General features: G+C 39.8%; 1 protein-coding gene across 4 annotated transcripts in view; it reads left to right on the top strand.

Annotated features, from left to right (window-relative positions):
• The window catches only part of LOC117541452 (F-actin-uncapping protein LRRC16A-like), a 65,956-nt gene that overhangs the window by 15,363 nt on the left and 35,684 nt on the right, over positions 1-14,909 (top strand). For all 4 annotated transcript variants that reach the window (XM_034208612.1, XM_034208613.1, XM_034208614.1 and 1 more), the window contains exon 3: positions 8,777-8,827. In XM_034208612.1, coding sequence (XP_034064503.1) covers positions 8,777-8,827 — 51 coding nt within the window. The remainder of the gene's footprint in view (positions 1-8,776; positions 8,828-14,909) is intronic.

The raw sequence follows: 14,909 nt of genomic DNA on the forward strand, positions 1-14,909 counted from the left end.
TTTTTATTTGTTATTCTTCTTGTGTGTCAGTCATCCACACCAATCAGAAGTGCTGTGCTCCACATGTACCAGCCATTGTTAACCAATCAGAAGTGGCCCATGATAGAAGGTGATAGACAGATTGATCCAATCACCTGTCAAGTATTTTTGAAAGTGCCTGCCCTTTCCAAATGGCTTCCAATGGAGCTTTCCTAGATGGTTTGGTGAAACAAACCATCTGAGTCAGGTTAGTAAGGCTCCATCACATGTTTTACATTTATTACAGGGTGAATCTTAAAGGGGACCTATCATGCAAAATGCACTGATGTCTTTTATACATAAATATGTGTCCCCGGTGCGTCGGGGAACTCACGCAGCATCAGAAAAATAAAACCCTCTCCCTTTTCCTCCGTACCCAAATCTTTTAAAAACGGGTGTACAACAAGCGGATACAGATTTGCTGCCGATATGACGTGAAATCGGCAGCGGACCCACAGAAAGTTGCTATCAGAAACAATGCCTGAGGTGTTTTGGGACGTAATCTCGTCTTTGTTTACATTAGCAAGCCTCGCTAACACTCAGAGCTAACCTGTACTGGAGAGCACATGTGTTTAAAAAGCAGGAGATAAAAAAAGGAACTCACAAGGAACCTTGTGGTAAACCCGCAAGAGAAAAAGCATTTGAGCTCCATACTGTTTCAGAAATAATCTTTGATGTGGTTTAGAACAGGATGGCGTTTTATCACAGCAGAATTTAACTTTATCTCCGGTAGAATTCTGATCAGGCCTCCTCAGGCATCATCAGGCTCCGCCTCCTCTTTTTTTTTTTTTTAAGCTAAGGACCCAAAATCCACGTTTCTCTAACAGGGCTGCAAAAGAGGGGTATGAGCAGTATGAGGCATGACAACAATGGGTGATCTGTTTGGGATTTTAAGCAAAAAACTTCACAGACATGTTTTGTATAGGTATGGTCCTACAATATATTTTTCCAATATAGCATGATAGGTCCACTTTAAACTGAAGCTTGACTTTAAAGCAACCCAACGGAAGTTTCATGTAAGTTTTGTTCTTTCACTCGTAGCTCGGGCTGCGGGGTGCTAGAGCATGTTGATGCGACCTTCCGGAGATATGGCCGCATTTTACAATAAACTTCCGTTGGGTCGCTTAAAAACAAATATCGCGAATCGCAATCGCAATATTTGTCAGAAAAATTGCAATTGGATTTTTTTCCCCCAAAATCGTGCAGCCCTAACACACACACACACACACACACGATTTTGTCCTTATCTCTGTAACCTAAATACACACACAGGGTTCTTTTAGGACGCCCTGCAGGCTGACTCAGTTCTGGGTACACGCCCCTATCAATCCCACCAGGTCCAGTTTCAAAAAAATCTGATATCCATCCAGTGTTAGAGGGAGTCCTGCCAAACTCGACTGTAATCCGAATTTGAAAGCACAATCATTTAATCCCTCTGCCCGGCCCTTTGAATGCTTGGTCAGCCTCACAGTGAGTCACATTTGGGGGTTGTTAGTGAGGCATTGATACACAGGCAGCATGCAGAGATAATGCATACAGTTACATGCTATGAATAACGGTTATTGATTTGACCCAATTCAGTAAAAAGGATTTTGTTTTCCCTGCCACAACCGAAGGCACATTTTATTGCTGTAACGGTTTGCCATACATATGTCTCGTTTATTATTCAACACATTGTGCATATTCACTCACACTTTGATTCTGACTGAAAACAAGACAAGGAACTGTAGCAATAATGACAAATAAATTAAAAGTACAGCATGAAATGTAACATAATCAGAGACCACACATGTATTCATGCCTCAGCTTGCTGCAGCTGTGGTCTGATGAGGCTGGCCAATCAGATGTGTTCAGGAAGTACCACTGTCAGCCCCCTTTGTTCCCTGCCATGCTCATCTCCTCAGCAGTAAAACACAAAATGATGAGCAGGGCAGTGATAAAAGAGAATTGATGTCTCTTAAATCTCTCCATGGCTGCTGGCGCGCTGTGGGGAGGATTTGCACTGCTGAGAATGATTTGCTTCAAAATGGGATATTCATTATTTGAAAAAAAGAGGAATGTATCATGAGAAAATGAAAAACAGCTTGGCTGTTGGGGGTCTTGTTCCTGGACATTTTTTGAATAATGAATCTATTGTGGTGCCATAGCAATAACTGCCAATTTCTTTGTTCTTTTTTCTCATAAAATCCTATAAACCATTGAAAAAGTATTTGTGTGTTGTCTGGCCTTAAGGAGACTGTAGACAGACCACCACACTATCTGGTGGATGTTGTGTCAGGTTAGTAGTGTGATATGGAGGGGTTCAGACTATCATATCCTAAGACCAGACAGTACATCATGTTAGCTGTTCCATCTCTGAACCATGCTGTAGTAAAAAAAGAGTATTACTTACTCGCATTATACTGTGGTTTTGGCGCAGTGAGAGTCTGCAGACATTACAGGACCAGACCTAAGCTGCACTGCCAGCAGATAGTCTTGGCAGCAGGAGAATCAATGTATTGTAAAACAAATGATTTTTTTTTCTTGAACCTGATTGAGTTGGCCTCAGAGGAAATCCCACCAGGATCTCTCCTGTGTCGCATGATTGTGGTTCATTCTCAGTTGTGCCCCTCTATCATCTAAGATTATCTCTTTGGCTTTGGAGCTAATTCCCACTGCAGGCATATTGCAGGAAAATAGAAGAGAATGCTTCCTCTGCGGCTAAGAGGATTAAAGTTTTGAATTGTGCTCAGGGTCCTTCTCAGGATGATTCAACAGATTCGATGGCCATATGTAGGGTACAGTTGGGAGACTGCTAGATGTTATTTAAAACTGAATGCAACATGTTATTCATGTTAGACTTTATAGAAAAAACACTAACTTATATGGTACTATTTTATACAATACCTTTAATATATACTGTAAATACATGGCTTTTCAAGAACTGTCTCTACATTAGAGGTCTTTACGCATCCAACATGTTGGACCAAATTGGAAATGGATCCTGAAACTGACGAGAAACCAGACAGGCATAAATTACTTTTCAAAATAGAGACCAAAACAAAACCTTATAGAGAGAGAACAACATCACCTACAGCAGCCCAATGTTGAATTTCAAGAAGCCATTGTCGAAAAACAACATGACAAAAAAGAATGAATGGAAGGTCCCATTTAAAAAAATAAAGCTCTTTGAAGCACCCTTTATGTCTTTAATGGTGTTATGGTGGTTTACAAGATGTGCATTTGCAAAACCAAACAGTTTTCCTCAATCTTGAAGTTGTTACTCTTGCAACACCAATAAATAAATACAGTTTGAAAGAAAGCCTGATGAGGATAAATCTCACCTCAAATGCATGGACTTGTAAAGAGGTCTACCTTGCTAATGATACTCTACTGTATGTCTGCCTTGTATACTTGCTGCTGTACAGTATGTTAGCCTGTTGAAAAACAGCCAGGAGAGTCTTGCTCCTCTCTTACACTGAGTTACACCATCCCTGATTATCATAGATAAAAGCAGGATGGTGTGTTTTTTTTTTTTCTGCTCCATGTCTCAAGATACACACCAGCCTCCTCTATTGAATTCATTCACCCACGCACCACACAAGCCTATGCATATTCATGTATTGTGTAAACAAGGGAAGAGTAACACAAATGTAGTATGGAAAGAGAAATAAGAGAGAAAACCATTTCATGTTACCTTTACAATCTGTAATGTTGTGTGAGTCTCTTTTACAGTATTCACTTCTTCATGCTGCAGTCGCTGATGCTTTCATTTCTTTCACAGAATGGATTTTACTGTGCAGAGATGGTTTGATTATCCAATAGTCATACATTCCACAGCATAAAGTCTCACATTGTAGACAACAACAAATGCACATCATGGCCCTTTTTACCATTTATAACCTGTTATATAATATAGTGTAAGTATGTTTTAAGGTGATTGTTTATAATCCCGCAAGAAAGGATGTGGCTAAAGAAGGATGAGGACATTAAGAGATAATGGGAGGGAAGAGGAAAGAAGTGCAGGAGAAGATGAATGAATGCATGGTGAGCAGCTGATTGATTTCTCAAATGCTAAGATGGGGTCATCCTAGCAGCATTGGTTTAAACCGAGATGAAACGGCTTTTAAACACTTCCCTTCATTAAATATCTGCTTCTCTGATTGGATTTAAATCTGGGCTCCTTATCAGCATAACAGCACTTAGAATCTATTAAGTAATTTCACTCTTTGCCCTTCATCCGCCTCTGCTTCTCTCACTCTCTCACGCTCCGTCTCCCACATGCTGTCCTCAATGCCCGATCTCCCTCTCTCTCTTTCTCTCTCTTTTTTTTTTGCATGTTCCTAAAAATACTCTCATCCTGCTCTGCTGTGTAGACAGTTTCGGTTTGCAGCCAGCACATCATGACTCATTAATGTTGCGCACAGACACAAATGCGCATGCAGGATCTACTGGCATTAGCTATGCAATAAAGAGTCTGTGTCAGCAGCGGTGTAGGGAGGAATGTAATTGTGTCTGGGGTTTTTTTTCACTGCTTTGTTTATTTTTAAATGTCAAGATATGATTGGAAATTACCCTCACAGTTTCCCAGAGCCAAAGATCATTTTGCCAACAATTGTTTGTTTTGTTAAGTCCACAGTCCAAGATTAGCAAATAATTCCATTTATGAAACTAGAACCAGTAAATGTGAAAACTTGAATTAAACCAGTATGAGTGTGTATTATTTTGTGATGGATCACTAAACCGCTTAACCCTTTAGGTAGAATTTTTTTATAATGTTTTTTGGTACCGTCAGGGTTTTGAATGATATTGCTCTCACCGAAACAAATTGTGGTGTAATAGTGTGAATACACCCCAAGACATGATGGATGAATAAAAGCATTTTTCTGGTGGGGGTAGATTTCCTGCAATGCTGCCACAGCTGAATGAGATGAAACACTGCTCTGTTTTGCTTCCTACAGGGAGGAAGCTTAACTGTAGGCCAGCGTGAATCTGGTTTACGGGGTAAAAACTCATTGACATTCTCAAGCAAGACTTGGCTCTGCAGCGAGCTTCTTTCATGTGTGAGGGTCTAGCACTGTGTGTATGTGTGAATATGTATTCACAAATGTGTGTGTGAAGTATGGGCTAGCTGTTACCATAGTAACTCAAAGTGTGTGAGTGTGCACATGTGTGTTGGAGGGGGGGTATGTGGGGTTGACAATTTGACAGGAAAAAAGATAATCTGGGAATGGTAATACTGTGTGTGTGTGTGTGTGTGTGTGTGTGTGTGTGTGTGTGTGTGTGTGTGTGTGTGTGTGTGTGTGTGTGTGTGTGTGTGTGTGTGTGTGTGTGTGTGTGTGTGTGTGTGTGTGTGTGTGTGTGTGTGTGTGTGTGTGTGTGTGTGTGGTGTGTGTGTGTGTGTGTGTGTGTGTGTGTGTGTGTGTGTGTGTGTGTGTGTGTGTGTGTGTGTGTGTGTGTGTGTGTGTGTGTGTGTGGTGTGTGTGTGTGTGTGTGTGTGTGTGTGTGTGTGTGTGTGTGTGTGTGTGTGTGTGTGTGTGTGTGTGTGTGTGTGTGTGTGTGTGTGTGTGTGTGTGTGTGTGTGTGTGTGTGTGTGTGTGTGTGTGTGTGTGTGTGTGTGTGTGTGTGTGTGTGTGTCAGAGTCAGAGTCAGAGTCAGAGTCAGAGTCAGAGAGAGAGAGAGAGCGTGACAGCAGATGCTCTCTGGTCTTGTGGACATGCTCCAATGCTGCTGCCATCTGGTTGGCTGAGTGGAACTGAAGGCGGGATGATGGTCGCTGAGAAATCAGTTGCTGATGGGATGGCTCAAGGCTTTAAGTCAACTTAAGTCACAGCAGAGAGAGAGAGAAAAACACCCTTCCCTTATGGGACGATATCAACATTAAGAAAAATATTTCAAAAGTCTTATACAACACAAGGTGAATGCACAGCTCCAGTTAACAACATAACAGACAGCTTTAGTAAAGCTCAATTAAGAAACTCAACATTATATTTCACGAGTTTGTGAAATGTGAACTCCACTCTGACATGAAACAGGAGGGTGATATGGCTGTGTCCATTTGAAAGAGCAGATGGAGAGAGTCCTGGCAAAGTGCAGAGGGGCAGCCATGCATATACAGGGGGAGGGTGAAAAACTGAAGGAAACCCAACATGAATCAGTATTAATACAGGTTGAACAAGCCATTAAGTGCACTGAATTCAATTTGTAAGGAAGTCATAAACATGTCCTTTAATGCAATAGTTGACTAAGTATGAAATTATTTACCACACTCTCTAGACTGGACAGTAAAGATGAAGCCTCAGTGGTCAGTTGGTACAGTCAGCGGTTCTTGGTCATTGTTGTGACTGCAGCTATTTCACTCCGGGTAACCCCTCTGATGTTCAGAAGTCCTTTGATAAAACCTGGTGCTTTTTTAATGTATTATTAATAAATAAAACTATGACTTTCTGCTGTCCGACACACACAACCAGGCCTCCTGTCTACGGAAGATAGAAGGGTTTTTTTGTGTCACGGATGTCTGTTCCCTATCTTTGATGTCTAGGCAGCCAAACTCTTTATTCCCACAACGTCTGAGAGACTGAAGACTGTTGCTTTGTTGACAATACTACAGTATAATATAATTACATTTTGGAACTTATTTTGAGTACCATAACTTTGATTGCACCAAAGTGATTGCTGAAGTGACATTGATAATGAGGTCCAACAGGGCAAGTAATAGGGAGTCAGATGATGATACAGTTTAGGGCCATTCCAACTTTTATTTTTTATTTGTTATCTTTGCACCAAAGATTGTGACATTCTGACATTTTCTCTGGTATAGGTTAAAAATAACCCTTTTCTAAATGATCAGGGAATCCAATGTTGTGAACACTGATGGCCAAACCTATATAAAAATAAGACCTTAATTTAAGATTATCTAATAGTAATCCATCTTTTTTTAACTGAAACAATTCCATAACCAGTATATCTGCATGCAGAGTATTTTAACTAGAGCTGCTGCACAGAAATGAGACATGGTGAGAGTTGATGGTAGCAGTGGAGACTGGTGCTCTTCAGGAGAGGTTATCTTTGGGCACACAGGCCTGCCTCCATCACATCAAACCTCACAACCCTGCCTGTGGAGCTGAGCCGCAGAGGGCTGGGACACACTGTCATCCTTTCTATTTTCTTTGCATTTTCAAAAAGATTGTGACAGTTTCAAGACTTTCCTTAATCCTGTTTTCTCTCTTCAGTTATTTTCCCTTTCCTTGTTGCCCTTCATCCTGGACTTTGTTTTACTTGAACTTGTTTCTTATGGTGTGCTCTCAGACTATTTTATTCCTTTACTCCAGGGGTGTCAAACTCAATTTCATCGCGGGCCACATCAGCATTATGGTTGCACTCAAAGGGCCGGTTGTGACTTTAAGACTTTATAAATATACATATATATATTTAATATATATAAAATAATGTATTATAATACATAACTTCCTGTGCATTGGATTATTATCGGATAGGGTAATAACTTCATCATTAACTACGTCTGAAAGCAGAAGTCCAGGGCAAATAATTGCAAGTCTCTTCAGTGCGCATGTCACAAAACAAGATGCATTGTGGGACATGTAGTTTATGGGCAACGTGCTCCTGTAAAGTGGCGTGTAACCGTATAATAAACTTATTATATTCTTTGCATGCTCTTGCGGGCCACATTGAATTAAGTCGCGGGCCGGATTTGGCCCACGGGCCTTGAATTTGACACCCCTGCTTTACTCCCTTCCTTGCCCTTACACACCTCTTTTTGTATGTTGTATCCCCTCTAAACCAGCTTTTCTTCTTTCTTCCTTTCATCCTTGTTATGTTCCCTCTTTCATCCCCTGACATTTTCACTTCCTTTGAGACTTTTACACAAAACCAACAGGTGTAAGTAGATTATCATGAGGGCCGTACAGTGGTGACATTTAGCATATGACATACAGTTTAATTCCAGTATGCTGTCAGTGCAGAGTGAAATAAATGATAAAAGACATGACTTGCTACGAGAGTATTGAGGTTTTAGCTGTGATGATAGTGTCCCATTCCTTTTTTAACAACCGGGATGTTTTTGGTCAAGAGGGTAGATGATAGTGTTAACATTTTTGAAAGTCCAGTGTAATGGCACATTGTGTAGGGCGCAAATCTTTACCACATATTTCTATCGTAGACTGTATACGTAACGATAAGATAGATTTGCAACAATGTTTTCTAATATACTGACTACCAGAGACTAGTGTTACCACATCTATCATCTCTAACAGTATCACATTTAATGGCATTCTCAGTGAACCAGATGTAAGGCCCTTTAAGGCTGCTCGTCTGGATAGGAAGGTCAAGATTATGCATTCCAGTAATGCCTCTTCAGCTAAGTCCTCACCATGTGTTCTAATTAATGTAACAGTGGCAGCCGGTTCACAGGTTGCTCAGCAGACAGAAAGACACAAATAAGATCACACATACTGACCTGTAATTGCCAACTCATTTGGAGTGGTTCAATGAAAACAATGGCAACATGGCTTCCTTTAGAGCAGGCACTTCTGTAAATGTCACTGTCTGTTTATACGTTTTTTTTAGAGAACATAATTTATTTTCATTGTCATGTATTTTGTGTCTTTCCATACTGACTGAAATGTGTTGCAGTCACACGCCTTTTTTCTGGATGAGTCAACAGGCTAGCTCTGCGCTCTTTGTCATTTCCCTATGCGTGTTGGTCAGAGTGTTTACAGCTACATACTCATTATTCTCTCTGTTCTCCCTCTCTTGTCAGGCCCTTGCATCCCACCGAGCCTACCTCTTGACAGCACGCATTCCAGCAAAGGTAAGAGCAGCAACAATAAATTAATTCCAAATCAAAATACTGCATGATGTCAGATGAGTAAATATCTTTAAAATATGTCTTCACTTTTAGGTCAACTACATAATTTGAATAGTTTATCAAACTCTTTTTCAACGTCTTCTCAAACTAGATAAGTGGATTAGTGTTGCACGGTGTATCGATACTTGAAAGGTACCGCGATACCCTGCCGTTAAAAACGTTACGATTCCTCCGTTTCATTAGTATCGGTACTTTAAGAATGACGGGGAAAAGTACTCCGATGAGAAAGCGCTGTTTTAATAAGAGTGTTCAGCGCTCTGCTTCCACTCCCTGCTCTGCAGCCGTGCCTGCAGTCCCTCCCCTCTCAAGCACGCTCTAAGTCCCTCCCCTCTCTCGTGCACGCGCTAGCTGCCAGAGCATGTGAGAAAGCGAGAAACATGGCTGCAAGTGGGAGTGCAACTGCCGCTGCGCCTCGGCTTGTTGACAAAAAAGACGCCAGAAGCTAAATGTGGACGTATTTGAGCTATATCTCTGACAGTGAGGGCAAGCCTACGGACACCACGAGGCCTGTCTGTAAGAAATGTATTAATTTGATTTAATACGAATTATTGTAATTTATTTTATTTATTGTTCTCATTGTTTAAAAGTTTATTATGGTTCTGGTGTGAAATAAAGCACAATAATTACATTTAAGACTGTTTCCCTTTTTTTAAGAAAAGTATCGAAAAATAATCGGAATCGCAATTCTTGACTTGGTATCGAAACCAAAATGTTGGTATCGTGACAACACTAAAGTGGATATAAAAAGGGACTTGAAAGTTTATTATACACAAAACAATTTGCCCTCAAAATGTGCTTAGTAGTTATTTGAAAGATTTCCAAAATATCACAATTATTTTTCAATATTCAAGATTCAAAGGTTTTATTGTCATATGCACAAGGCTACAGTCTAGAAATGGCAATGGAAATCTTATGACCTGAGCTCCTCCAACAATCCAACGTATATAATAAAATACAAAATAAAAAGTAGTGCAAAAAGTCTATATACATACATACAATAGAATATGATATGTACAAGAACAGAATATGAAATCAAATAATGTAAATTAAGACACAATTAAATACGGTTTATTGCGTTGATAACTATTTATATAAATAAGTATATTATATATATATCTTAATTATGTAACAATGTAAAACCTCTCATTCATTTGAATGTGCAGCAGTGCAGCTATAAAATGTCACATACATCATGTCGACATCATTTTACACAAAAACCAAAAGCACACATTCACAAAAGGAAACTGCGCTGGGACTGTATATGAAAACAGACTGCAAACCAGTCCTCCTGGTAGGAAAGAGTAGTATTTCACAGTATTTTTCCAAAGCCACGTGATAACATCACATCATCTCTTGTAACAGGTCCAGGAAATACTTAACAACTTCCCTTCAAAAAGCTGTTTGTCTTCTAGTCAATACGATGCAGTTTAGGTGATTGATTAGTAGCTTGAAAACTGATTTATGGTATTACTCTGGGTAGAAGAGGCCATAAAGAATATTCAAGCTGACCCCATTTCACCTGACATCAGATGTTTCCAGTGTTATGAGCTGCAGGTTCAGGATCTGTTGATTTAGCTGCCTCTGCATCTGTTTTCTATCTGTGCGTTGAAGGGATTACACACCTGCTCAACAACGCTCCTCGCTTCTTCAGTACTGTTCGAGAAGTCTGTCTCTAATTGTATTTACTTCTTTGTTGTACTTTTATCTTGCTGCAGCATTTTGTTATGGAACATTTTGAAGGTGCATCGTGTGAATTTAATTTGGTAGAAGCAAGAGGCCCTTTTTAAGGTTGAATATATTCACTTAAGGTGATGAGGCATGAAGTAGCTACAGTATGTCTGTCTCTGAGTTGTTGTTCCACAATAAAAGCAGAATTCCTCTGTTCAGAAAAAAAACGTAAAATCTCTACCCCTTTCTTCCCTGGCTCTGCTTAGCCAGATGAGATTACAACATCAGATCACCTCTGCTCTCCTTCTTTCTTTAAGCCATTCGTCAAGCTTTCTCCCTCTCATTTTCTGCTGCTTTTCCAACAAACCAAATTACTTCCTCTTCTCTTCATCCCTGTCTCTCGCTCTGTGTTTTTCCCCTTTTATCTATCTGGTTTCCTTCCCCCTCTCATCACTGTGCCAAAGGTCAGCAGGGATAACCTACACTGTCTTAAATCCACTTTAATAGATTATTTACATTATTAATTCATCTTTATCTGTGTTTAAAAGACCATTACAAATATAATGTTTAAAATGGCTTGTTTTCTGCAACAAAATTCCAAAATGTAAAGGTTTTAATAAAAAAAACATGTTATTTTTCAGATCTTCCCATTACCAGTATTGCAAATGTTGTGTGAGTGTCTTGCAGCACACAACAACATACATAACATCCTTCTAAGGACAGAGGGTGTCGTATTGTCATACTGATATTTTGTACAAACTGTAAAGTCCACTGAGACAAATGTAACATTTGTGATTTTGGGCTATATAAATAAACATTGATTGATTGATTGATAAAAAAAGCTGACTGGTATAGTATTTCTCCTTGGTATTGATTTTTGTAATGTAAAATCTATATTACAGTGGAGATAAGTCAACTGTAAATGAAGATTAGCCTCTGCTCATTGTTCCAACACACGAGCTATTGACTGTATACATCCTCTGTATATTCAGTTTACTAGTTTACTGCTAAATCAGTTTTGTTGAATCTCAGCTTAGATTATAATGGCTGTTGATGCTTTTAACCATTTGAGTTTATGCTCTGTCTGGAATCCCAGAGTTGCGTCTAAACACACACGAGAACAATCCAGTGTTTCCCACAGATATTAAATATACTTGGGCAGGTGGTGGCAAGGGGGGGGGGGGGGTGCGCGAAAAAAAAAGAAAAGTTTTAACAACATTATGTATTGACTTTTCATTGCGGTATAATAATTTTGCGCAAAGATGGCACTGTTTGTCAGAGCACTTCATCCTTCTGGGATTTCATGAAGAACAGCTCCAACGCCTGTGTGTATGGGAATGCCTCTGGTGCTGGTCCATTAACTGCCAGTGTTTCCCACAGATCTGAAATATACTTTGGGGGGTGGTGGTAGCGGGGGGGGGGTTGAGGTGACGTGCAACAACATTAACCTTTCTGTTGGTCGCTTGTTAGCAGACCCTTCACGCGATGGCAGAGCGAACAGGTACAGGTACAGGCAGGGCCCATAATGATAGCCCTATAGTTTAAATCTACTACCCACACATGAACATATGGAAATGGGTTACTATTTAAAAAAATAAATGTATTTATTAATGTATTTAGGAACCTATCCATGTGATTTTTAGTGGGGGTCGACCTCAAATCCTCTAGGGGGGTCCAGGGGCATGCCCCCCCGGTAAGATTTTATTTTTTATTTTGGAGTTAAATGCATCAATCTGGTGCATTTTGAGGGGAAAATAAAGAGACTAGATCTATGGAAACACCTATATTTAACAGAACTGTATACATTTCAATAATCATAAAATCAAGGCCATAACCAATAACCTACCATATCCAATATGAAAAAAACACTGAAACTTGTTTATTAATTTAGTTTTGGTTCATTTATAGTTGCGAGTGTGTCTGTGCTCCTGAATCAGCCTCTCCTGTCTCCCTCCTCTCCCCCCTCTCCCTCCTCTCCCCCCTGCTCCTCTTTGAGGCAGCAGCAAAGACTAGTTTTCTCTCAACAAGTTTTAAAAGTGTATCTTACCTTTTTTCACCTAGTTAACTTTTTATTTATTTATTCATGCATATTTTACTAATCACATTAATTTCATTTCGCTTTTATCCAAAGCGACTTATAATGACCGATTACAGGGACATTCTCCCTGGAGTAACTAAGGGCTAAGTGCCTTACTCAAGGGCACACTAGTGGTGGTGTTCCTGGCGGGATTTGAACTCACAGCCTTCCGATCTTCAGCCCACCTCACTATCCATTAGACCAATCACTACCCTCTCAAATGGAAATATGTGTTTACATAAATGGTGACCACACCGTTTGAGACCCACTGAGAACTTAGACTAAGTTAACTATCTAAACACTCAGAGAGTCCTTTACCTCACCTGAGCTGAGGTTATCCCTTGAAGCTTGAATGACACACAGAGACCAATCAAGGGCTTTGATTTATGGTCTGTATGACAGTGGCCATGTCGGCAGGCCACATCATGTGGACAGCCAGTCACCCTGTGTGAGGCAGTTTACTTAACAGGCCAGAAGGAGGCGAGATCAGAGCAAGGGAGCGAGGGATCATTGTCTACAAGTTAATTGATCGCAGATGGCGTCGTGGTCACGAACGAATACAAAAAAAAAATATTAAAAAAATGTTTTATAAAAAAAAAAAAATAAAACTAAATGGGTCGCGAAATATACTTGGGCGGCCGTTAATATACCTGGGCGGCCCGCCCAAGTATAGTCTATGTGTGGGAAACCCTGCAATCAGTTGGAGTGGATTTCGTCAGTACTGCTCTTATATATAGACATTTATTCATTGGGATAAACCCCTTGAGATGCACCATCTCGTTTTCAAGAGGGTCCCGACAATAGCAACAACTTACAGACATACATAAACAAAATGCAAAACATGACACACAAGACAAACCACATACATTCTGTTAAGTGAAATTCAAGCAATGCACACAATCATTACAATTTGAGACAGTCAAGCAAAAACAGTTTAATCTTCTAAGCTCAAGGCCAGTAAATACATTGCAGTGGCAGTAAACCCTTAGTTTAACACTTTTCTGTGTAACTTTCTTAGTAGTAGAAATTCCCCCTATAGCCCTCTCATTCACTTCTCCCCAAGGTTTCCTTTGTGCACCTCCAATTGATGGTTGGCTCCCCTTGAGAGGCTGCAGGGCCTTACAGTCTGTCAGTGCCTCCTCCCAGACATGCCCACATGCTCTCTCTCTCTCTCCCCTGACTCTTTTTTTCTGTAGCCTCTTGTTGCTGTATTTTCCACATACCTGTATACCCCGTCTTTATCTCTCTCTGCTTTATCTCAGACATTTGTGAGTTTTTAAAACAAAAGATCAGGCTGGACAACGCAGACAACATTACATAGCAATTGATAACATAATGCAGACCATCCCATAAAACCTGACAAATCTCACGTCCTGGTTAATGTTTATAAATCCCAACATCTACAGTTAAATTCCTGTACATGAAAAATCATGCATGAACATACTTAACTTGTGTTTTCCATGAAAATACAGAAAAAACTAAAGTGAAGAGGTTGTGATAAAATGACAGACGGACTGTAAACGACTGAGTGAACAATGCAATCACTAACATTTGGTTCCTCCCTACACCTCCCAGCGTGAAGTCTAGCCATTGGCTGGATTTCATATTCATCAGTGCTCACTTATGATTATCTGGCGCTCAATTCAGTGGAATATCATACCAGCCCTTGCTCTGTAAAGTGAACTGATTGACCCTGTGTATTCTAAAACAGAGCAAAATAGTTATATTATACAGTATATAATAGTAGAGTCCTGAACTTGTGAATGTACTACTGTGCCAGCTTGTATACTGTACCTGGTGTCTGCACATTGAATAGACATGCAAGGTCTGTTAACTTGACTTTCCCATTATACCTGGGTTAGTAGGTTATGAAACATAGGTAATACACTTTTGATAGATTATTAACTATTATAATCAGTACTATCCTGCATGTCAGAAATAAATAAAAAAGTTCTGCAATGCCATTTTTTAACTCTACTGTAAAAATGTAACACAAAAAACATCCCAATGTGACCTAGAACACATTTACAGCATCATTTACTAGCATATTACACAATGTGTGAACAATTTGCCCAAATAGTGTGGCACATAGATATTCTTGAAAGAGCTCCAAGCATTTGACCTTCTCTTAGCTTGCTAACATTAGCCACCATACTGTAAGCTATGGTCTCTCAGATAAAGAAACATAGTCTGCTTTAAACATCACTAAAACATTTTTGAATCAATCCATCGTTTTCTTTTGGCCCTTTGCTTTGCTAAATTCTAAATGTCTTTTTTTTG

This window comes from Gymnodraco acuticeps, unplaced genomic scaffold, assembly GCF_902827175.1.
Source record: "Gymnodraco acuticeps unplaced genomic scaffold, fGymAcu1.1, whole genome shotgun sequence".
Classification (NCBI taxonomy): domain Eukaryota; kingdom Metazoa; phylum Chordata; class Actinopteri; order Perciformes; family Bathydraconidae; genus Gymnodraco; species Gymnodraco acuticeps.